This window comes from Durio zibethinus, chromosome 23 (genome assembly GCF_047325235.1).
Source record: "Durio zibethinus cultivar Kanyao isolate XHJ-2024 chromosome 23, ASM4732523v1, whole genome shotgun sequence".
In the NCBI taxonomy this organism is placed as follows: domain Eukaryota; kingdom Viridiplantae; phylum Streptophyta; class Magnoliopsida; order Malvales; family Malvaceae; genus Durio; species Durio zibethinus.
Genome location: NC_143184.1, coordinates 2,850,572 through 2,875,862, shown reverse-complemented (window position 1 = coordinate 2,875,862; position 25,291 = coordinate 2,850,572). Strand labels below are relative to the sequence as shown.

General features: G+C 32.6%; 2 protein-coding genes across 4 annotated transcripts; one reads left to right on the top strand and one right to left on the bottom strand.

The window, feature by feature from the left end:
* Nucleotides 1-3,272: 3,272 nt before the first annotated feature.
* On the bottom strand, nucleotides 3,273-7,551 carry LOC111313353 (rho GTPase-activating protein 3-like). Of its 2 annotated transcripts, none has more exons than XM_022914017.2 (5): nucleotides 6,868-7,551; nucleotides 5,667-5,787; nucleotides 5,461-5,580; nucleotides 4,713-4,943; nucleotides 3,273-4,165 (listed from the first exon to the last, which is right to left on the bottom strand). In XM_022914017.2, the coding sequence occupies exons 1-5, from the start codon at nucleotides 7,335-7,337 to the stop codon at nucleotides 3,623-3,625; spliced, it is 1,485 nt and encodes a 494-aa protein (XP_022769752.1). In that variant the 5' UTR covers nucleotides 7,338-7,551; the 3' UTR covers nucleotides 3,273-3,622. The 2 variants fall into 2 exon arrangements, with proteins under 2 accessions (XP_022769752.1, XP_022769753.1); XM_022914018.2 differs by having other exon boundaries at nucleotides 3,364-4,165; nucleotides 5,667-5,733; nucleotides 6,868-7,479.
* An 8,907-nt stretch (nucleotides 7,552-16,458) lies between these two features.
* Nucleotides 16,459-25,034, top strand: LOC111313972 (CDPK-related kinase 3-like). 2 transcript variants are annotated; one of them, XM_022914894.2, is made up of 11 exons: nucleotides 16,459-17,225; nucleotides 19,523-19,653; nucleotides 19,972-20,013; nucleotides 20,293-20,401; nucleotides 20,508-20,586; nucleotides 21,107-21,403; nucleotides 21,555-21,664; nucleotides 23,678-23,785; nucleotides 24,025-24,087; nucleotides 24,463-24,630; nucleotides 24,714-25,034. In XM_022914894.2, the coding sequence occupies exons 1-11, from the start codon at nucleotides 16,656-16,658 to the stop codon at nucleotides 24,849-24,851; spliced, it is 1,815 nt and encodes a 604-aa protein (XP_022770629.2). In that variant the 5' UTR covers nucleotides 16,459-16,655; the 3' UTR covers nucleotides 24,852-25,034. The 2 variants fall into 2 exon arrangements, with proteins under 2 accessions (XP_022770629.2, XP_022770630.2); XM_022914895.2 differs by lacking the exon at nucleotides 23,678-23,785.
* The last annotated feature ends 257 nt before the right edge of the window (nucleotides 25,035-25,291 follow it).

Genomic DNA, 25,291 nt, shown 5'->3' with positions numbered 1-25,291 from the left:
TCACATCATTCTAAAAATTCAAAATCTAAATAAGCACTTAAGCATCAAAATATGTACTAAAATAATATATTTAACTGCTATTGATTTTTTTATTTATTTAATAACAAATATAACATGCTCTTCAATTTAACTTACAAAAGCTTCACCAAACCAAAATGTACAAAACATTCACGAAACATGTAACCACGGAAAAAGGACAATTCCGCACTGGCCATCCCCTTTCACTCTCTTCCTCAGGGTGTGTTCAATTGCAATAAATTATAAATCTCAACGGAAATGCATCGTTTTAATTGCAATTCGTCAGCTCAACATCAATTCGTTTTCTCGAGGCTATCTTTCACAATCATTTTGCAAATTGTAAGATCCTTATACATACCATCATTGTCTTCATTGTCTCTCTTGAGTTGTAACAATGCAGACAAAAATCGCCACCATATTCATTTACTGTAACTATTAAATAACTCGTCCCATTCCAATGGACCCCTTAATTTTGGTTTATCTTCTTAATTATTTAATCATTATTTTTAATATTAATTTGGGTAAAGTTGTCGTTGTCTATGCTTAGAATATCTCATGGACGGTGAAAAATTAGGGTTTTTCCGTTTTTTTTTTTTTGCATGTACCACGACATAAACACTATGGTAGGCTCATAAAATTATTGAATAAAGACATAAGCTGATCTCTCATTAGTCTGACTTAATTTTTAATCCGAATAAAGACACCTCCCACTTGGTAAGAAAACTTTAATGATTGAATTTAATTGTAGTCTTTTTTTTGGTTTAAAGTTAGAAGCCAAACATTTCATCGATCAACTTTGTAATAATAGGAAATAGTACAAGATAGACAATATTTCAATCGTACAGAGTTTGGATTTCAAAATTTATGCCTCTCAACGTTTGTTTGACACGAAAAAATGAAGATTTGACCCATGTCGGGGAACGCAACAATGAACAGAGAAACGCATGATTGAGATCTAAATGATTCTTGCAGCTTCACCATGTGCTTTATGATAAAGGAAATCTCAAATCTGTTTCTCCATTTTTGTGACCTACACCTAGTCCACATGTTAAAAACTCTTTTGTTTTTTTTTTTTTTTTTTTTGGCTTTTTTAACCGTTCATTATTATAGTCCAATTTTATCCGCGCAAGACAGACCCAAAAAGGTCTTAAATATATATATTTTTTAAATGTTTCTGTTCTCTTCATTTGTGTTGTCGTTGTTAAAGTGTTGGTTAAATTTGGAATATTTTAAATATGAAAATATGATACAGTCTTTTAAGCTTATTTTAAATTAGTTTTAAGTTAGATTCGATTTAGGTTTTGAATATGATATAATTACTTTTTTATTGAAAAATTTCAAATTTTGTGTTTTGAAAAAAAAAAATTGTACATCATTCACTTAATCAACTATATACTTTGATGTTTATATGACACAAAGTTTAAAAAATTTAACAGTTGCACATTTTATATTGCAATTTCATGTTAACCAAAAAATGAGTGGATTTGCCAACCGAGAATTAGTTCAGATGGTATGAGTGCTGAAGCAGTTCTTGAAAGTTACGCATTCAAAGATGAAAACACTTAATGGGTTTTTTTTTTTTTTTTTTCCTTAAGATGAGTTAAGCAAATAGGATGAATTTAAGGAAAGAAAATTTTTTTGCCAATGAATTTAAAGATTAATGACACATTAAAATTTTTTTTTTTTTAAAAGGACCATGACCTACAATCTGCAGCGAAACCTCTCTTTAATGCTTAATTAGTTAATTTAGAAAATTAGAAACTTGTTCTTTATCCCTTTCAACTTCAAAATGATTAAATCTGGTTTTCTTATGCATCATATATAGTTTTTTATTAGAGCTGGAAAATGAACGGAGCTAACCGTACAATAATGATTAAAATATTCATTCATTTATTTATAAATAATTAAAAGGAAGCATTTTCAACATTGATCATGATATTGGTTTAAGTTCAACAACATTGCTTTTGCTTAACTTTTCTTCTTATGCCTAATTCCATCCAAAAAAAGTACTAATATATAATTCTTCTTTGAAGAAAGTCAAAATTATATAATTCTCCCTAAGGACTAATGAACAACTATATAAATATATATACATATATATAAATTCAAACTTTAATTCAATTGATTTTTATAATCATTTTTAAAAGATAATATCCAACAAGTCTAAGTTTTAAATTTTAATATTTGTAACCTCTTTCTTTATTTTATTCTTATATTGTGACTTTCTATGTAAAAAAATAATTATATATATAAATTTTAATTTTAATTCAGTTAGTTTATACAATAATTTTTAAGATGTGACATTTAATAAATATAAGTTTTGAATTTTAATACTTGTAACCTCTTTTTTTATTTTATTCTCATATTGTAGCTTTTTATGGAAAAAAATAACAATTATATATATAAATATATCTATATATATATATATTAATGTAGCCCGGGATGTGAAATGTTCTAAATATGTTTATGATAAATTGTATGGCCATAATTAATAACTAAAGATAAGGTATGTTGCCATAGTATTATGTCTTTTAATTATAAGTGATACATAAAACTTAAAGCATGATTTAAAATATGTTATTATCACTAATAATTGCTTAGAGTCGGTCCATCCAATTAGATCGACCCTTTCTTTTTCAAATTAATAATTCATAAAAAATAAAAATAATAATTGATGACAAAGATTTACTTGTTAATTATTTTAATATTAGTTGAATCCTCGTAATCCCTCCACCAATTTACATTTTCAGTTGCTGCTGCACATATCTCTTTTTTAATAAAATAATCTAACAAATTCAACTAACATAACGTCCCAACTGTTGGTGATAGCCACTTTTCCCATTTAATATGAACCGATTTTAGCTTTCAAGAAACCTACATTTCTTTTTTTTTCTTTTTTTTTTTGGTTTCCTTCTGCATTTTGGGAGGAAGCTGATTTCTTGCTGTCTTCCATAGCTATAAAAATCCACTGGCCCATTTATCCAGAGAAGATAAAAAGGCCCAAAATTGAACCGTTGCAAAAACTTCCTTTCAAAATTTTGGCCCACTTAGATGAAGTGGGTGCACTTTGTTTTTGGGCCAAGTTACAAAAATGTCCTGAGCTTAAGGCATTGGCTGGTTTGCCTTCTATTAAAATAATCCAGAAACAAAACCATAACCTCCGGAGGTTTTGCTGTGGAAGAAGATAAGAGTGTTATGCCATAAATCAACAAAAGAGACGATTTCATGTCTCCGTTTCTTTTCTTTCCCAGTAATGAAAAGAAAAAGAAAATTTGCCCTATCCTTTTTTATTTACTTCCATTGTGGAAGAAGACTTCGATTCAGACAGGCATTACATACTCAACATTTATCATTCTTTCAAACCTGATTTTTTATCAAATTTTCAACGCTTTATTGCACATCACAAAGCTAGTTCAAGTAGACAAACTGTTTGTCTCAGAAATCAATAATCTATAGCTTCAGTTAGTGCCTCGAAACAGATCCTACAAACTATAAATTTCGCTCAAACACTAAGAACTACGCCATTATAACGGCATACACAACCAGCAATCACCACATGATCAACAAGGAACATATAATCATTTCAGGATGTGACAATGATGTATCACGCCCAAGCTTCTCCACTTCCTCTAGTATTTACAATTCCAAGATTCCGTGTCTTCTTAGTCGACTTATTCAACTGAAATACGGGGTGCCTGCATAACCGCCTTACACCTTTTCTTAAACTTAGCCGGTCCCCGTTATCATATCCACCTTTACATTCATTTTCAGCAGTATCCATTTCACACGCATTTGGCGTGCAGTTAACTGAAATGGATTCAAATTCCTCTTCTACATCATTCTTTCGAAAGCTCCATAGTTTCTTTTCAGGGCCACATTCCAGTCTAATCAGTGTGGCAGCCCTCAAGAACTTAGCAGTGGCAGGTTCCTTAGATGCACATGCATCCAGAGCTTGCTCATAGGATACCCCACTGTTTATGGTTGCAGAATGAATGTCAGTTATACCGGTAGGAGAAACTGAGCATGATCGCAGCAACCTGTCCTTGGCAGCTGACTCCTCCCTTTCACGAAATGTCTTTAAGATCAATGTTCTGAGGAAGTTCATCACTTGCACAGCATGAATCAATGCTGTCAAAGGATCAGCCATCTGAAAAAGATAGAGATAGCCTCTCATTTAGATTTTGAGTATAACTAGTGTTTAAAAAGAGAACTCCCAAGTGAATTGTTACAAAAATAGCTAATGTTGCAAAGTTGATGGTTCGAAAATCCAGCAAAAAAAAAATTGGAAAAGAAAAAGGTTAAATCGCTTAAGATGGATCCTTTCCAGTCCTAACCGTCCTAACAGTCCTAACAATCATTCAGAGTGATCTGAGTGGTGCTCAGCCCTGATTGCATTAAAGGCCAAACATATTTGAGCCATAATTTCTTTAAAAGAAACTTGCAGCTATCACTTATTACACTAGGGAAGGGTACAGTTGTGTGTACTCCCACATCCACATGTTTATCTCCTCCATTACTATTATCCCAGATTGGGCTGTTGTGAAACCCAGAAGTTAACTCACCTCACCGGGCCTCTCTCCCCCAAAACCATGATATCTTCAAACCTTAGGCAGGGTGCATAATTAACCAGTAAGACCCCTAACTTTTATCAGATTGGTGAGACTAAAAAAATGCAAGAAAGAAAAGTAAAAAACCTGAGTCATGTTTGGTGCAAAAACCATCGCAATGTTGCGTGCATTCATTTTGTTATATTGTTCATGCCGCACAACATCTGCCATCAAATTGATTGCCCAGCCAAGTAGAGCAGCTTCTGTTGAAGGTAGTAACTTCACAAGTTCAGTGCAGTCATCTTCCGTATTGCAGTGCATCAACTGCTCTGGTGTGAGGGAATCAAGTACTCCACTAGGAAGTTCTCTAAGCCATGCCTACAAAAGCAATTCGAGTACAGCCACCAATTGAGAGATACTAGTAAAGCTCTCATGCATGAAAACAAAATGTAGGAAATAAATTTAAAAAGCTCATGACAACGATGAGTTACTAGACACTACTATCAAGGGATATGGGTTGAATGGATTTGCAAGGCACAAATTCAACTATCTGCAAGGTCCAAAACCACTTTTATAATCCTGTTTTTCTGTTAAATATAAAATGAACAACAAAAAATTTTGAAGTGTCATCTCAATTTAGAAAAAGAAAAAATCAGAACTCGTGATTTATTCACGAATCCTCCAAATTCAAAATTGAAACGATATGCCAGTGGGTGTACTCAGGTGAATGCAAAAAAAAAAGTTCCAATAAAACTATTTAGTATCAAGTCTAGTCAAAATCACAGGGAGGAACCACTAAAAAGTAAACCATAAATAAGAGAAAATCACATATACATAGGACAAACTCCAAAATCAGTATTGGAAACAAAACCCAGATAATATATAGTTTGAATACCTTAATCAGACCTGCCAAACAATGGACATCAATTCCACGTGGTACTACACCTTTGTTTAACTTGTCTCGGACATGCTCTTCCTGACTATTCTCAGCATTAATCCGGAATATTCCTTCAGCCTTCAACCAACACAATCAAGCTTGGTCAAAACCTTAAGCATTCAGAATACTATTTAGTCATTAATCCAGCATAGGCTTAGACTTACCTTAAGGCCTCCTTCTGCATACAAACGCTTCTGCATCATAAGAAGAATCGTTGGCACACTGTTCCCTCTGTCATCATAAGAACACTGCATTGACTTGGCAGAAACTCCAAAAACGCTTGCACTATACAATGCAAAAGATTCATCTTGTATGTTTAATATAATGAAAAGAAATATCAAACAAGGATACAAAATCTTGGAAGAAAAATATTACAAAAATTCTGGAAAACAGTTTCCAGCAGATTCCTTTCACAACAGAGTGCTTTTGGTTTTCCATACTTTAAACAAAGGGAAAGCCACTAGCAATCAACTCTGCTCAACAAGTTGCTTGCATGATAAAAAGCAAAATCATGAATAACATGCTAAAATCAAAAGAAAACAATGGCCAATATCCATGCTATACCATGCAACTTTATCCATAGCAAATGATCAATTGATTCCTTTAGGACCCATAACAAGATCTTTAGCGGTGGATCCATGCCAACCACTACTCCAGCAAATAATCCTTTGGACCCAAGGCATGTGCATGTCAGAAGGATACAAACCCAGAATCCATATTTGAAGGATCATTTTAATAAAAATTGTTTACCATTTGACTGTGACGAATAACAACGAAGCATGCAGACTACAAGACACATCCTAATGGGCGAAAGCACTATCCTCGGATTTCCAACTTAATCAACCCCTCAACTTTTCTGTAAAAGTAACCATAGAAACTTTTATTGCAGAACAATAACTTCCTCATCAAACATAGCAAAAGTAGTTGGCATGTCCCTTTCTTGTACAGCTTTAATCAAAGACGTCCATAACCAAAATCTCACTTTTGACAAACAATTGATGGACTCAATTAAGTCAGACATAATAATCAAACATACAAATACACATTCAAGAATAGTTGAAATTAAAGAAAAATTAATAATTTTTTTGCCAATTAATACCATTAGTATAAGCAATAGTAAAAAGATTATTAATTTAATGTTATAGAAGAATACATATCCGCCCATTCAAGACGTTAAATTTGTTCATAAAAATAAAAACTATAATTTTAAAGATAACATTGGAAAATTCCAATATCAATAAATTCAGAAGATTTATCTTGCTTAATAAATGCAACATTAAAATAAATTCCAAAATTAGCAATGCATAATAAACCCAAAAAATGAATAAAACTCTCCCCAAATTGAACAGAGTTGAAGAACCAAACCTGGCACTGGGAACCCTTATGGGAAGATCAAGCTGGAGGTCGGTAGGTAAGCCGAGGAAACCATTAAAGCGGTCGAAAGTCACGTGAGAGACGTGCCTGACTTCAGTTGGTAAGCTAATATCCATGGAAGACACGTCGTCAGTATCCACGCTGCACGTGACCAGAGACTTCCTTAACAACGCCGCCAAAATATCCAGAAACGGGAACTGGCTATTATCTTTCGACATCGAATAACTGTTTTGCCCGTGACAACGACCAAATCTCGACGTGAATGGCGTCGTAGCAATGGGGTTTCCATCAGAGCCATTTTCTTCATCTTCATCTTCGTCTTCTTCAAACTCTTGCTCTTCTTCGTCATTGGCTTCAATGTTGTTGGCTTTGGTTTGGTGAAAGAAAGGACTCGGAGGAGCATGGTTGAACTCAGTGATTCCGACGAGTCCGCGAGATTTGGATCGAAACAACCCAGTCATCTCTCTCTCTCTCTCTCTTTCTCTTTCTAATTTAAAAGGGGGAAGGGACTTAGGAGACAAAGTCACAAAGAGAAGAAAATAACATATAATTATCAAGAAATTAAGAAATAAAAGAGTTAGTTAGGTTGAAAAGAAAATGAGAGGGGGGGGGGGGGTGCATAGGTTGCTTGGGAATGGAGATTGTGGATAAAATGGTAAGGGAGTTGATAAGGACATTCGGTTTCCTTTTTGTTGTTTGTGTTTTATTTGGTTGATGGGAGGGAGGAGAACAACGGGAAAACGAAAACAGAAAAGGTTGACTTGGATGTGCTGGACGGCTCGTGAGCGTGAAGCGTTAGTCGACAACCAAGGGCCACGGGCCAAGGCCAAGGCCTGCGGGGGTCTTGTTTTGAATGTTTGCGGGGCTTAATATCTTTTACGGTCGGATAAATTACCTTTTTTTTTTTGCACGCACTTAATTCCAATGTGATCGAAGAGAAAGTGGCAAATAATAGGAACGAAGGTTTCCCTTTTCTCTTTTTTTTTTTTTGTGTACTATAGTAATACTAATGCATTTTCTCTTTCTAATTAATAGTATTATATACATTTTATATATGATTTTTATAAAGATTTTTTTTATTTATAAAATTTTTGGTGTAGGGAATGATACCTCATCTTCAAAATTAGAACAGATCGTCAATTTATAAAAATATTTTGAATATTTTAAAATTTTTTAAATTTATAAATCGTTTAACAATTGTCTTGAAATAAAGAAATTTATTTTAAGATCAACTTATTTCTTCATTTGGTAATTGGATTAATTATCTCTCTTTAATACTTTAATTGCACAAAAGAATTATGAGTATTAGCAAATCTGCAAAACATTTTTTTTTTTTGGAACCCTATCGATGTCCTACTAATATGCATGGTTATACTTAATATATAAAAGCATTTATATTTGATACATTGAGAGTATATATATTTTATATATTATCAATCAATTATAAATTAACATTTCATTAACAAGTAAAAATTAAAATTTAAAAATCTTTAAAAATAAATATCAATAAAATTATGTATTTAGTTAGACAAAAAATTATATGAGGAATTAAGGAATTTTTAGGTTGAACTTTTTTTTTTTTAATCTTTCAACTACAGAGAAAATTGAAGAATAAAATATATTAATATCAATGAGATTTTTACGTTAAATATTGTGGGATTTCGTAAGAATTTTCAAAAAACTTAAAATATGATTGAAAAACGTTACATGTCTTTCATGCTTTAACAAAAATCTTCTAATACCAGTAATTTTTTTGTTGAAATATATATCACCATTAACTTCACAAAGTTTCAAATTTATATTTTGATATTTTTTGGCCAATGAAGAGAGCAAAACATTAATCTGACTAAGCAATTTTAGAAATTCATGACTCAGTAGTTAAAAAAAAAAAATTAGAAATCAATGGTTCAAATGTGTAAAAGTTTTGCCAGAAAAACTCAAACCCCAAAATGTCAAAACCAAAAAGGAAATGAATGATCACTTAATTTAAAATACTCCCGAAATTGCTTGCATCTAATAATAGAGTTTCTTAACTATCCACGAAGCCTAACATATAAATCCTTATTTCATTAGAAAATTCAATTGATTTTGTTTCTTTTCTTTGTTTGTTAAAAGATTCAAGAGAGAGAGTTAAAAAAATTTTCAAAAATCTTTAAGTAATTAAATGCTAGTTTGTTGACATTTATTTTTTAAAATTTTTAAATTTTCAACTTATTTGTTAATGAGATATCAATTTGCGGTTGATTGATAGTATATAGGAAGTATACATTAACAGTGTATCAAATATAATTTAATATAAAAAAATATATTAATTTTATGACATTGAGATAAAGATCTTAATTTATGTCTCAACAATTTGAAGACAAAGAAAGTTAATCCATTCTTTTTCTTATCCTGTAGGGACAGTATAACTGGCTTCGGAAATGAGAGAAATATTGGATGTAAATTAGGATCTGAAATTTTCTTGTGTGTTCGATGTTTTTTGTAAGCTTGCATGCCAATAATCCCCACAAATATATATATTCACATGGGAACATGCCAATTGTTGCTTTCTTGTCCCCAATCTTAAACTTTTGTGGGTTCTTTCTAACCTACTAATTTAGCTGTCATTGCGGAAGACAGAGTTTAGAGAGTATCAGAAACAAATTATTTTACAAAAAACCGAAAAAAGAACCTTTAATTTAATCTATGTATGGTACAATTAATTTCAGAAACATCATTTAGTTTATATATATCCCAAATTCCTTTAATTTAAAGGGCATGCAAAAGCATCTTATATAATCTTAAATATTAATACTTAAATTTTTTGAAAGCGAGGGCAATGGCGGAAATTGAAAGGCATCGATCGGATATTGAGATGGGGTACCAGGAGACTTGTAAACAGGACGAGGCACGTGAACAGTTAACATCTACCATGCAAATCATGCAAAATGCAGCTATTCTGGTCGCACTGCTACCTTATAAGCAGAAAGTTTCACATGTGTACTGTCGCATGCACTGGCGCGGTTCAGTCAGATTTTCTGGGTTCTAAGTTCTAACTTTGATCATTTCGATTTTAGTGATCAAATTAGCAGCAGCTGAGAACAACGGTACAACAATTTTGGTGACCAATTATACATCATAAAAGCATATTGTATTATATTAGTATTATTATATAACAATTAATTAACTTAATAATTATGACTTGTTCCTACTATCGATAAAGCAACTTTACTTTATAAACAAGATTATCCGCTTCCTTATATTAAATATTGGAATAACTGTTATCTTGATGGATCTAAGAAAAAAATTTGTTTGTTTTACTGTGTGTATTTACCATAGCTGTAATAATTCAAACTTTGACGGAAAAAGGAGTCCAGAACTCTAAAAACATGAATAAGACATGTAGAATACTGCGGTTCTAGACCTACTGCGATGGATACAGAAAACTGTTCGACGTTATATTCTGTTATCTGCATGGGGGTTGTCGCTTGCCATTTATTTTTGGTAATGATCTTAACGTCTCAATGACTCAATAGTTGTGGTGGAAACGTTACAGTTCATGCACCGTAATTTCATGCAAAAATGGTTATAGTTAGAAATATCAGGAAGGATAGGATACGGAAGATCAAAGAAGATTTTATGTATGCACGATTTGCTACGAGTATCTTTCAAGCTACTCCAGAGAATTGGTCAAGCACACCCAAGGAGGTGGACAATAATATTATATATACGATATTAGGTGAAATCTTGTAGTCGGCGGCTTAACTAAACCACCAACTAGAATAAGCTACTTGGCAGAAACATGATTGTGGTCTAACTAGAATATGAGATGAGACCAACCTCTCTTAATAGCAGTACGCCTGCACTCATAATCTCATAACGTTAACATTAAACTTTAATCAACTTTAATCGTGTGATCTGTTAGAAATTAATAAAATACTAAATCTTTAATTCCAATGAAATAATTCTTGACATGTCTATCAGACCGAGAAAGAGAACTCACTTAAGAGGCCCAATTGTGTGCCTCGAGAGTTCATCCTTGAGAGTGTGTAGCCTTAAGGAGCCGATTACACCGGGCCGTATCATTACTTTGAAGAATACAGTATTCCATGGCCCAAGGTGGATTGTCATTTAGGTTTGACAAAATGTGATAAAATTTTTACAGAACAGAGGTGTCCCAGGGCCAGCCACACCTCTATTCACCCGAGGAAAAAAAAGGTGTCCCGACCTTATCTTCCTGGAATTATTCAACTTAATGCATTACTTATTCTGATTTGGGACCCTTGAAGTTATGACCAGTTATAAGTTCCACCACAATAAACAGTTTCTTTTTTTTTTTTTCTTATCGATCGTGTAGAAATGAAAAGCAATATGTGGATGTACATTAGTGCATACTTGCATATTCATAGACTTTAATGTTAAGAAAAAGAAGTTAATACGTGAAGTATTGGGAAAATCCAGCTAGTAAATTGTCGGTTTGGTGACCCTTTGGTAAAGGGTTCTGTCTTGAGGCCCAACTAGTTCAGTGGCTGGTTCTGTTTAAATGATTTACCTATCTGCCGCTGCAGTCAAGTAGTTTTCCCATCAATGGGTGCTTGTTAACATTTTCAACATTCATCAAATTTTCTGTGACCAGGAAAATGGAAAATGGGTTCCAACCAGTCAGTTTGGTTTAAGAAAAATCAAGCCCTGGCATTGATCCTAGCCCTTGTTAATTGACTTTTCTTATACACTCTGCCAACTTTAAAGCTTATGGGTCTCTTCTAGACTCGACGTGCTAATTATAAATACAAGCTTGGCCCAATTCAACAACTTTAGTAATGTACCTAAACGATGGTATAAATTTCATAGTGGGTCATCTGAGTTCTCCCTCACTGCTAGTTTTCAAGAAATTTACTCATGCCAGGACAACCCCCATCTCCTTCATTGGCAATAAACCATCTATTTCTAGAAGTTCAAGAAAATCTTAAAGCCATTGTGGGGGGGGGCTCAGTTCATTATAGAAATCTTAATGTAGCAGCTTTACCTGTTAGGAATTAGTACAATGAAAAGGCCAGCCTGTTTCACATTGCAAAATGAGGGGCAGACTGTTAGCTGAGGAATGATACTACTGCTTTAAAAGCCTATAGGGCCATTAGATAAACATCCATTTCCTGTTTGATTGAGTTTCAAGAAACAAGAAACTTGTTTTGGATATAAGCATGCCTGAATGATTGTTCCTAAATCAAGTGATTAAATACACTTTAAAGCCATTACCGTTAACCATTGTTTGTTTTGACTTTTGATCTTAATTTATAGATTTTGCATTTTTTTTCCCTTCTCTGTTTAACTTAGTTTCCCAAATTACCTAAAATGGAGTAATTATTGTTCGAAAAATAAATATACTACAATTTTGTTACTATCGTCCAAACATCTACATAAGACATAAGCGGCTAAGTTATGGCCTTTTCATGCAGTTTTTGAATTGGCAAGTTTTTTGGGTTACAAAGACCATACTTTATTATAGCTTCTGGCTTTAAAGGGAGTATCCGACCCTGGTTATGTAATACATTAAAAAGCTTGAAATCTATGAGTGGAGTGGGTGATAACTTCTTACCTAATCCACTCAATAGATCATATAAACAATGAGATTAATTGAGCATTAATTCAAATGTCATTCAAATTAGATAAAATTTTAAACATTACAAATTCGAAAAGATTTGATTATGTAATATTCTTTTTAATAATTAAATAAATAATAATTGAAAAAATTAAAAGGAGGATGAGAATCATCGAGTTGTAACTGTTTATCTAATCTCTATTTTTTTTTTTTTTTACTTTGTATGAATACTCATTCAACTACAGATACATACATATTTATATTCAAAAGATTAGGTTTCGAATCTCTATTCTCAAATAAAAAACAAAAAAAAAAAAAATTCATCCTCAAAGGCAAAAAGGTTCCAAAATTCCAGGCTGGATTACAGGTGATATAATTATGTTGGAGTAAATAACTAAATATTTATAGTTTATAGTAGTAATGATTTTACCATATAATACGGCCAGGGAGAGCAGTTGCTTCAATTACGCTGTCCTACTTTGTTCTTTCCCTTATGGGTTTAAGTAGAGCATTTAATTTAAGATAAAAACAATAGAGTATAAACATGGTGAAATATAAAATAAATTTGAGGAAAAAGTCAGCTTATCTGCTACCATGAAAATATATATATATATATATATATATATAGAGTATTTGTTTTGGACTAATTTAATCTCATTTCACCTTAATCATCATTCAAAATTAAAAGATAATTAAGTTTTATTTGATTAATTCTAATTCAGCAGCTCCCCTTACCTTTTTTTCCCCTGGTGTTGCATCGTTAACATAGAAAAAAGAAAAATAAGATTAAGCAAAATTAGCTCGAGAAAACAAAAAAAGCATCAATGGTTTCCAAATTATTTGTTGTTCCGAGAATAGTGTTTAGATTAAGCAACTTTCTTTTTTTTTTTTTTATAAAAAAAATTAATAAAATATGCTATGAACAATCCCTTCTAACAAATATAATAAGAATTATTAAAACCTCGTGATTTTTATTAACATTTACTATGAAATAAAATGTGTAATGATAGTGACTGAAGTTGAATTGATAGTAGTCATTATTATTTTTTTAAGCAAAAGTAGTCATTATTTTAAAAACAAAATCATTAACCTTTTAATCAAATCAAAACAGGCATTGACCTTTGGAGTATATATGTGTATATATATATCCAAGCTAAGCACATATTCATTAGTAACCATCAAATAGCAGGAGCGTACCTAATGTTATTATCATTGGTTGATTTAGCCAAAGTATAATAAAAACAACAATAATTAACAACTTAAAATCGAATTGTCACATGTATCCAACCTTCGTTAAAACACATATTAATGAATTTAGTGATTGATTTGATTCAAAAAAAAAAGGGACCGTAGGTTATTAAAATTTAAAATTATTAAATATTAATTTTTAATAATAACAATGTAAATTAATTAAATTAAAATTTTGAATTCATTTAATATTAATATTTATTAATTACATTTTTGTCGATGTTTAAACTAAACAACGTTTGCATACTTGAACTGTAAGTCTTAGCGAAAAGCTCAATCCCGTTAGAGCAGGTGGTGGTGCAACCATCGGAGATCACAAAGGTGGGTTATAGCCTCCCACATAATCATTGGTCATTATACAAGTGAACGAGTGTGCCGATGCCCTAGCCCATAAAGGCAGCGACCTACCAAATTGCTAGAAATTATGTTACCCTATTAGTTTCTAATTGAATGGTAAGTACTTCTTTAAAAAATATTAGTTTGGTTTCAAGGGTTTAGATTAGTATTACGTCGGAATAAAATTTTCATCTGACTACTCACTGAAATCTCGCGTATTTGGAACTTTCGGACCAGTGCCTGTTTTGTCAGCTCTGATTCATCAAATCCCGCCACTTTTATTAACGACTCCCCTATCATCCGATACATGCCTGTCATGCCATCTGTCCATTTGAGGGTGTTTTAGTAATCTACGTAAATGTTTGTTGTTTGCATCTCAACTTCTTTTCAATTTACTCTTTTATTATTAATATTTAATTTTTTACTAGATGCACTTTAAACTCAAAATATTAATTTATTAAAAACTCAAACATTCATCTTCTCACATCTCATCTTCTATCTTTATCTCTTCCGATCTCAAATCTTAAAAACCTTAAAATATTAAACCTCAATCACCTATTTAAAGTTAGATAACTTTTTTTTTAATTTTTTCATTTGATTTAGTAAGATTGAAATTTTGAGGTATAATTCAAATAATTTTAAAAATAAATTTTCAAAAATAAATATTCAAAATCATTTAAAAGTTTTCAAAATTTTATTTTCAAAATCCCCTATAAGCTTTTGGATATTTATTTTTGAACATTTTTAAGAGCTTTTATAAGAGAATTTTCAAAAAATTTTAATGAATTTTAGATATTTATTTTTAAAAACCTTAAAAAACTTTTGAAAATTGATTTACGACATATTAAAAATGTTTATGAAAGTCATTACTCCTAGCACAATAACTTGGTACTAGAACAAGCATTGTGCCAACAATATTAGAAACAAATCGGTAAATTCAATAGTAGGGACTATTAATCTTTTAGCCATCTTATTAAACGGATAAGGACTATTAATCTTTTAGCTATCTTATTAAACGGATAATGTCTATTCGAAAGATTAAATGTCTTTGTTACTAAATTTTAACAATATATATATCAAAAAAATTATTGGAGACTCATTTAGAGATTTTAATAAGTGATATATAATATTATGCGTCACACACTGATTGAGATAATGAAATTTAATTATTTGTACTTAATGCAACAAAAAAATTGAAATAAAAAATTACTTTCGTAAAAATAGTTTTGAATAATTTTATTACTTTAAGAAAATATTTTTCGGTACATTAAAAAGTTTTCGAAAATAATTTTTGATAATTTTTGTTTAATTTAGAAAATAAATTTTCAATGAAAAAAAGCTTTTTTGAAAATAAAAATTTGAAATATATTAAGAAAAAATAATATAAAAAATAAAAAATAATTGATTAATAAATATTTAAATAATTTCATTAAAGATTATTTTGTAATAAAAAATTTGAGATACATTGAGTAATTTTTGGGATTCAAGTAGAGGTATTCATCTAATGGCTCACTTGAATTCAATTACACCCGCATTACAGTGCGATGGAGTAACTTTTTAGTTCAATTGCACCTTAATTGATTGTTTGGATTATAATATAACTGAATTGTAATCGTGCTTATGTACCACCAGTGAGGTGAAAAATTTTTACTGGCGGGGAAAGTGGCAGTAAGCTAACGCAGCTCACTTTGGACATTTTTGCCTTTATTAATATTTTTTAATTCAATTTTATTCATATATATAATTTTATTAAGATTAAAATAATTATGAGTGAATTTAAAAGTAATATTTTATTTCCATTCATTATTTTTTAATATATTTATATCCTCAAATAATTAATTTTTTAATATTTTAAATATTAAATAAAATTAAAATATATATTAAAATGAAATCTTAATTTATTTTTTGATTAATATCTCTAATGATTATTTTTATTTTCATCTCATTATCATCATTATATTTAAATTCAAATATATATTTAATAATTAATTTTTTATTATAATAATTAATTTAATCGTCACTGTTATTTTTAATTTCACCGTCAAAAGGATTTTAAATAACCTAAACTCATTTTCACTAAAAGTCGAAAACACCCTTTGAGAAGCACTGAATCCAAACTGTCACTGTTTTCCAAAAATCCCAGTATTGATTAAAAAAAAAAGATAAAATAAGGCAAAGAAAAGTAGAAAAAAGACAGAAGGGGAAGAAAACAAATTTTCTTCCCAATTTTGGAGCCATTGTGAAAAAAAAATAAAAATACAAGACATCGTGATTTTTATTTTCCTTATATAAACAAGATTGTACAAATCCAACGTCTCCAATTTAATGCTGAAGATTTCCTTTTTTTTTTTTCTTCGGTATAACATTAAATAATAAAAACTCTTTATAATTTGCTTCCTCAACCCTTCTCTCTCTCCGTGTCTCTGTCTCTGTCTGAATCTCTGCTTTGTTTTTTTTTTCTTCTCTGACTCGAAATTCTATTTCATTCTTTTCTTTTATCGTTTTCTAGCCGCAGATCTCTTTTATTATCAGATCAGGTGGGGAGGGGAGGAAGATAGCTGGAACCCTCCGATGTGTAGACTTTTGACTTTGTTGTCATCGGGGGGAATTTAGGATGGGGCAGTGTTACGGCAAAGTTAATCAAACGGGAGTAAATGAAACGACGACGTCAAATGCTACCACTAGGACAGTGGTGGTTTCAGCCGATCCGGAACAAACGCCGGTACAGTCGGGTAACGGCGCTGTTAATGTTCCGTCAGTGAAGAATACTCCAGCTAGATCTTCAAACCACAGTCCATGGCCCAGCCCATACCCGCACGGGGTGTCTGCCAGTCCGCTTCCTCCGGGAGTATCGCCTTCTCCGGCAAGGGCTTCAAGGGGTTCGACCCCGAGGAGGTTCTTCAGGCGGCCGTTTCCGCCGCCTTCGCCTGCGAAACACATAAAAGCGTCGCTGGTGAAGCGCCTTGGCGGGAAACCAAAGGAAGGACCGATCCCCGAGGATCGCGGAACTGAGCCGGAGCAAGCGCTAGATAAGAGCTTTGGTTATGGCAAGAATTTTGGAGCTAAGTATGAGCTTGGGAAAGAAGTAGGACGAGGACATTTTGGTCACACTTGCTCTGCTAGAGTTAAAAAGGGTGAGCTCAAGGATCAACCCGTCGCTGTTAAGATCATCTCAAAAGCTAAGGTACAATGCTCTCTCTAATCATTTTCCCCCATTCGTACATTATTTGTGCTTAGTAATTTTAGTTAATTTAAGAAATTATTGAGATTTATGGATTGATTTCTTTCTTTTTTTGGCCAAAATGGATTAATTTGTGGGTTTTTTTTTTTTTTTTGAGGTATTAGTCTCAAAATTGGATTTCATCAGAATGTTCTTTAGGGAAGGTCCTTTTAGTTATCGATGGTAATGTTATATATTCCAAACAATAGATAGATTTTTTTTTTTTTAATTCAAGTAAACTCGGCAGGCATATTTCTTAGTTGAAGAAGATAAGTTACATAAGCTAGACTAATTATAGAACAATCATGTTAACGACTTTGGCACCGCCAACCTCTCATGGTCATTGATGTTTGGCAATTACATGAGCTATTTGGGACATATGTGAGTTACAGGGATACCTCTTGCTTTGATTAGCCGTATCTTTTTTGTCGGTTAGGGGGAAGCGTGATTGTGATTGTAATTCTAGAAAAAAGAAAGAATATGAAGGTGTATTTGTCTTTATTTGATGATCATGTAGGGTATCTAGCAATAATACAGGGTATTTGAGTTGAGATCTTTTGCATAAATGGAAATGTAACCGTAGCTACAAAGTACAATAGAATTAGGTTGGAATGGTAACCTTGTTTATACAATGAGAGGTTTTTGGTGTCTTATCCACGTGTTACCAAGTATGACTTTAGTGTCCAGACCTACGAAATGGACAAATTTTGATGCTGTATATTGTGGGGACTTTGCCGTGGCATTGTGGCTGTCATGGTTTTTAAAGGAGATAGGTATACGATAAGACAAGACAGGGTTGTGTGATTACCTTATTAACACTACCAGTCTCTGCTACCTTGTTTGATATGTTATTTTTTAATTTGAATTGCTGATAAGGAAAAAAACTTTACTAAGAATCGAGGGATTATTGTAGAAAAAAAGAAAGAGATCCCTGCATGTGGTTTAGTATCGCATTAGAATGGTCAAGTATTTAATTAGAAAACTTTTAATTGTTTAATGCTACTACAATTTTGTTATATGATGGAAATGTGAGGTATTTAACTGAAAAACCTTGAATAACCAAGATATGCAGTGGTAAAGTCTTTAATTATGTTGTTGTATGGGAAACATGCATGCAATATGGATGGATCTATGCAACAGAAAGTATTAAAAGACCCATAATAAACAAAACTCTTTGGTAATGCCATAATGAGTTTCCCTAATGAAGTGAGCTCAGCCAAAATGATATTTAGCTGTCTCTACTGCTTGAAATTAGAAGGTTTCCCCGGTGTGGTATTGGTTTAGGGATGAGACAAGCCAAAATCATGCAGTAATATTTTCTGGGTCATTATTTTGTTGCTTCATTGGAGATAGTGAGATACTTTCTGATGTATATTACCGCACAAAAAGGGTGGTTCTGTTTTCTTTGGATTTTTCTTGATTATGATCAAATGTGATGATAAGGGTAGCACAAAAGATGTATAAATTGCTGTGAAGGTGGTGTAGGACTTCACATAAAAAAACTTAAAAGATTAATTATCCTCCAATTGATTACAATATGAGATTTACAAATCGTTTCTACCAGTTATGGCCAGCCACGTAGGAAAATATGCAGCTGGCTATTTACATTTTCCAAGGAATCTATAGGGAGGAATTTGAAGCTTCATTCAGTTGCAATTCAGACCGTGAGGTCATGTTAAATTTACAATCATCTAATTGTTAGAGATTTGTTACATAGTTGTCATTTCTTTTAATGAGTTGCCCCTATGTGAGCATGTGTGTCTGCTTTTCTTATCTAAGCAAGAAAGATACATCCCTTAGGCCATCTCTCTGCCGACTTAAATGGCATTGTGGGTGAATGAGCTTGCGTTTGACAACTATGTTCTACCTTATTTTCTGTCAAAGCGATTTTATCTAAATTTTGGACTTAGGATCATTCTAGGGTTTTTTTTTTCCCTCATAATTTAAGCAGAGAGCTGCTATCTTGTCTGCATTATGCTTGCAGTTAATTTTTCCAATTTAATCTTTTTAATTTTCCCTTTCTGGTATCCTTTTCACTGCCAAGTTCTCAAATTTTGTTACTAAATTTGTTGATTGGCCACAGGGCTTGACCTGGTGGTTGCCCCCTCCCTTTAGTGGGGTGTGGTCTTCCCCAGGACTAGGATCAATCCCAGGTCCTGTATCTCTAAGGGGTTAGGCTCTTAAGCCCCATGGGGAAAAAATATAGAAGAATGAAGTGTTGATTCCACCTGCTGAATTTTTTAACCAGATTTATTTGACAGATGACAACAGCAATATCAATTGAGGATGTTCGAAGGGAGGTGAAAATATTAAAAGCACTATCAGGACATAAGCATTTGGTCAAATTTTATGATGCATGCGAGGACGCCAACAACGTGTACATAGTCATGGAGTATGTCTTTTCTTGTTTCTGTTAAAATTTAGTTTGGAAAAATGGTTTATCTTTGTTAAAGCTATGTCCTTGCATTATCCTTTCTACTTGCAGATCATTTTATTTTTGGTTTTAAAGTAGATTCAATTCCTTTATTTTAGTATGTTTCTTTTGTAACTTTTTGAACCTTTCTTGATTCTGGTTTTAAAATAATAATAATAATCGGCCTGATTTTCTCTGTGGAAATTCAGGTAATATTCCAACTGTAGCTTCATAAAATTTTGTATTGCATTTCTAAAATGTTGGGTCTGACATTTGTGGAAATCTGTTGCTTATCAGATTGTGCGAAGGTGGAGAGCTATTAGACAGAATTTTGGCGAGGTAACTTGTTTTTTTAATGTCTTTGTTTCTAGGCCTAGTTATTCAGCAGTGTTTGAATATCATTATCTTTATAGAAACCAGAGGGTTAGATAGATGTCATCTTTTGTTATACCCTCAGATTTGTCATGTTAATGGCTGTTACTTGGGTTTTATACCCCATTTTTATTCGCAACCTTTTTTGCCCGTAGATTTGACGTGATTATACAGAAGGTTAAATGGTCTCTAAATGTGATTAGTTTGTTATATGGTGACACTAAGATGAGAATTTCTCTATTCCAGGGGAGGAAGGTACACTGAGGAAGATGCAAAAGCTATAGTTGTACAAATTTTAAGTGTGGTTTCATTTTGTCATCTTCAGGGAGTTGTGCACCGTGACTTAAAGCCAGAGGTGTTTATACTTTTGTATTTGATTTAAATGGATTGTGAAACTGAAAAGTGTATGTTCTGGCATATTAACATATCTCTGATGCTACTTTTTATTGCTTGAGATACAGAACTTTCTTTTCACTTCTGGTGGTGACGATGCTGACATGAAACTAATTGATTTTGGTCTTTCTGACTTTATTAGACCAGGTAATGACTGATTGTAACCCATCAACTTTAGCTTGGTTTGCCAATGAACATACCTCCCTTCATAGCTTTTGTAAAGCTATCAAATAAAAGACTGTAATCAGTGATGATAATCTACCAGCTATTTTTTTGTTTGGTTCCTTTCTAGACTAGTAAATTTCTTATATTTTTACAGGATAATTGAGTATAACATACAAATTTGCAGAAATGTTCTAGCACCTCTCCTCTACTGTAAGTTGGAGAGGAAATTAAGTTGCTTTCATATGTATAAACCCTAAAACCCTGTGAAGCAAAATGTTGCAGGGTATTAACATTGGTAATTAAATAGGTCTGCACATGTTTGAATGGGTTACTAATTAAGCAAATAATGTAATATGAAATGGATAAATTTATATTGGATGTTTATCAATTTCCATTTGCTACATTATATGATGGTCACTATATCAGGAGGCTGGATGTCAAGTCACAGCTGATAGACTGTTTCATTTTTTATAAACTTTTGTGCCATGTATGTTTGCAACAGATGAAAGACTCAATGATATTGTTGGAAGTGCTTATTATGTTGCACCTGAAGTTCTGCATAGATCTTATAGTCTGGAAGCAGATATATGGAGCATTGGAGTAATCACCTACATCTTGTTATGTGGAAGCCGGCCATTCTGGGCACGTACAGAATCTGGAATTTTTCGTTCTGTGCTAAGATCCGATCCCAACTTTGATGATTTGCCCTGGCCATCTGTCACTCCAGAGGCCAAAGACTTTGTTAAAAGACTCCTAAACAAGGATTACAGAAAAAGAATGACTTCTGTTCAAGCTCTAAGTAAGTTGGGACTTTGGGCTAAACTGGTGAACACATGAATTTTACCCCATTGTGAACATGATTAATTGCATTTGTCTGACAAGCCAGTCACTTGTGATGGTAGGATTGGCACAGATCAGATGAATTATAATACACTTTTATGTCATTTCAGCTCACCCTTGGTTGCGGGATGACAGTCGTCCAATCCCTCTTGATAGATTGATATATAAGTTAGTCAAGTTATACCTTCATGCTACACCATTGAAACGTGCTGCACTAAAGGTACGATTTTTCTCTTCTTTCATTACAGAAATGTGTGCAGAAACTTTGTGAACCTTTTCTCTCTTTTTCCTCCTCCCCTCTCCTGTCCCTCTGAAGATGTCCTTAAGTGTATTTCTTGCGCTAATTTGCCAAAATGCTTTGTGACAAATTGCAAAAATCCAAGTGAAAAGTTAAAATTGTTACAGAAAATAGAACACTTGAATTTATATTTTGATTTTCAACCATCCAAATAAGTTAAAACTGTGTAACATCCTTTGCATCTGCAAATTTTTGTGAAAAGTAGTGACATGGTAATGATAATTCTAAATTCTGATTGGTATTTTCAGGTGTGCATGTTAGCTTATTTAAGATTCATGTTATATCGTATTGGTATCGTTTTCAATTGAAGTTAAGTTTTTGGCATTTTTATACAACAGCGACAACAAATTAAATCTTATATCTCATAACTCTGGGGTTGGCTATATAAAAGGCCAAAAAAAAAAAATCATTTTAGGTCGTAATTTTGAATTTTCTTGTGTCACTCATTTCTATCAGAACCAACTTTTTCATCTACTTTTTTAACCCTTATCTCTTTTCTTATTATTTGCATCCACGTTATTCGTGGTCTACCACTAAAAGTTTTGGTTTTTCTGAAATCTTGAAACTCATTTCTCCTAATTGGTGCATAGATAGACCTACGTTTCATGTATCAAAACCATCTCAAATAATCTTTTTATCTTTTCCTCAATTTGGATTACCTCTAATTTTCCTTGAATCTTTTCATTTATGATTTTGTCTCTTCTAGTCTTATTACACATCCATCTAAGCATCATCATCTCAGTTATGCTCATTTTTTTCTCATTGTTTCTTAAAAGCCCAACACTCAGTCTCATATAATAATGCAGGCCTTACAATTGTTTTATACAACTTCACCTTTAACATTGAAGGCATGTTGATCACACAACACACTTTAACTCACTTTGTCACCTCACCCATCTTACTTGAATCCTATGATTTACATTCCTTCCTATCTTAGCATCGTTTAGAATAATTGATCCCAAATATCGAAAATGATTACTCTTTGGTATTATCTCACCATCCAACTTAATTCAACTTAATCATATTAGCACTCATTTCCCTATTACTATTAAACTTACATTCTGTATATTCAGTTTTAGTCCATTCAATTTAAAGTCTCGAGACTTCAGTTTATGTCTTCATAATTCTAATTTTGCATTAAGATCATCACTAATTTTAGCAATTAAGACTGTATCATCGGCAAATAACACACCATGGCACCTTAATTTAGATATATCTAGTGAGCTCGTCCATAACTAATGCAAAAAGAAATGGACTTAGTACTGAGCCTTGATGCAAATCTAAGGTAACGAGAAAGTTGCCTTGATGCAAATCTGAGGTAATGAGAAAGTTATCTGTCAAGCTCCAAACATCCTCACATTCGTTACAACTCCATATATATCTTTAACTATGTTAATGTACTTTAAAAGAACTTCTTTCTTCATTATGGCTCACCGAAGCCCCTTTCGGGAATTCTATCATATGTTTTCTCCAAGTCCATAAATATTATATGTTAAAACTTGTTTCTCGCTCGAAAACTCTACGACGAAAGCCTTAATAGGTGAATTACCTCTGTTGTCAAGTGTTCTGGCACAAACCAAAATTGGTTTTTGAAAATAGTGACTTCATAACGCAACCTACATTCAATTACTCTCTCTCAATGTTGCGTAGTATGACTCATAAGCTTTATTCTTTTTTGGCATTTTTATGTAAAATTTAAATTCCTCATGCATTTCTTTTAGTTTACAAGTCTTTCTTTCATTAATTTTGCTGCATGTGTGACTGCTAAAGGAATTTAGAGAACTGTTCTTTGTAGCAATTAACCATGATATCCATATAAACATATTATTTTGACTGGCTAGAGCATGTAGAAATATGTGAGTGTGCAGTTGCATGAACATGTGTTTTGCTTTCTGTCATGCTTTAACTTGTGTTTCGTAATTGTTACAACTGTAGGCTCTTTCTAAAGCATTGACTGAAGATGAGCTGGTTTATCTCAGGGCACAGTTCAGGCTGTTGGAACCGAATAGAGATGGGAGTGTCTCTCTTGAAAATTTTAAAATGGTTATTGACTATCTTTATAATCGCTATCAATTCAAGTTTTTAGACTAAAATGGTTAATAAGTTGAAGTTGATTTCTATTCTGTTTGTTGGCATGCCATGTTGACTTAATTAGTCTTTAATAATGTATCTCAATAATCTGTCCTTCCTCCATTTTGTGGACCTTATCTTTGATCTTTGTCTTTCTCTCTCTCTCTCTTAAAGTATTTTATTTACCTTATATTGGCGTATCAATTTTGCAGGCACTTGCTCGAAATGCTACTGAAGCAATGGGTGAATCAAGGGTACCTGACATTCTTAATTCTGTAAGGCTCTTAACTAGAAGTTCTCCTTGGTAGCAATTTTTATTAAGCTTTCTTCTCACAATTTAGTCATGCTTAAGACATTTTTAGCATATAAGAGTCTTCATGCCAAGAAGAAATTGGTTTTGATTTAAAATTGCGTATTATTATCAAAAGATCTGTGGAGTTTGGTGCCTGTCTATGCTTTTACTTTCCAAGATGTTTAGGCATCTTAATCAGCATTCATGATTTTTACCTGCCTCTATCGCCTTATTCTGTGTTGTGTAGGTTTCTGTTTTCTTGGAAATACCACAAGACATCTCCCCCCTTCCTGTTCTCATTTTGATTTGTCATTTGAATTTCAGTTCCTTATTCACCATTGCATTATTGTTTGCTCAGATGGGATCCCTTGCATATAGGAAGATGTACTTTGAAGAGTTCTGTGCAGCTGCAATTAGCACACATCAATTGGAAGCAGTTGAAGGCTGGGAGCAGATTGCCTCCACTGCTTTTGAGCATTTCGAGCGAGAGGGCAATCGAGTAATTTCAATTGAAGAATTGGCACGGGTATGTTGAATTGTTGCTTACAAACATCTCACAACCTCATCTTGAGCTAATTTTTATATGATTCCTTTTGATTTGATGTACAGGAGTTGAATGTTGGGCCTTCAGCTTGTGCATTCCTCAAAGACTGGATCAGAATATTGGATGGAAAGCTTAGTTTACTTGGATATACAAAATTTTTACATGGTGTGACGCTTCGTAGCTCCAATACAAGACATCATTAGTTTTTAGCCATTGATATTATATAGTTGTTAAAATTCATGGCATTTTGAAAGACTTGTGATTTTTTTTTTATCAAAAATTATTTATCCTTGAAGGTTGGTTACAGAAAAATGTGCATAAGTGAATATGTTAGTGAGATTGATGAGGAAAATTTACAGTGAGAATTTGTTCTCGCTTATGTCCCACCTTTGCTTCATGGTGCGTGTATGTGCGTTTGAGTCGAAGACGCTAGCTAAATTCATTGATGCTGAAAGGTTCCACCACCACAAATTGGAATGATTTTTTCTTTTTTAAATGGTTTGCATAAGTCAATGGGCTTCTTCTAATTTTTCTTGCACCACATGCTACCTTAATAATTAGTCTATATTACCCTTGTAAAAATACTTGCATCCAGGCGAGGCCAGCTATCAAACAACAAAATTCATTTCCCTGTTGAAGATTT

What these genes read in the sequence shown, in the direction of transcription:
- LOC111313353 (XM_022914017.2), bottom strand. Translation starts at nt 7,337, where the DNA reads ATGACTGGGTTGTTTCGATCCAAATCTCGCGGACTCGTCGGAATCACT. An exon ending in GTTTGGCAGGTCTGATTAAG is followed by an intron (nt 4,944 to 5,460) that starts GTATTCAAACTA and finishes TTGCTTTTGTAG; the next exon opens with GCATGGCTTAGAGAACTTCC. An exon ending in TTGCACCAAACATGACTCAG is followed by an intron (nt 4,166 to 4,712) that starts GTTTTTTACTTT and finishes TATCTTTTTCAG; the next exon opens with ATGGCTGATCCTTTGACAGC.
- LOC111313972 (XM_022914894.2), top strand. Translation starts at nt 16,656, where the DNA reads ATGGGGCAGTGTTACGGCAAAGTTAATCAAACGGGAGTAAATGAAACG. An exon ending in AGATCATCTCAAAAGCTAAG is followed by an intron (nt 17,226 to 19,522) that starts GTACAATGCTCT and finishes TTTATTTGACAG; the next exon opens with ATGACAACAGCAATATCAAT. An exon ending in TGAAACGTGCTGCACTAAAG is followed by an intron (nt 21,665 to 23,677) that starts GTACGATTTTTC and finishes TTACAACTGTAG; the next exon opens with GCTCTTTCTAAAGCATTGAC.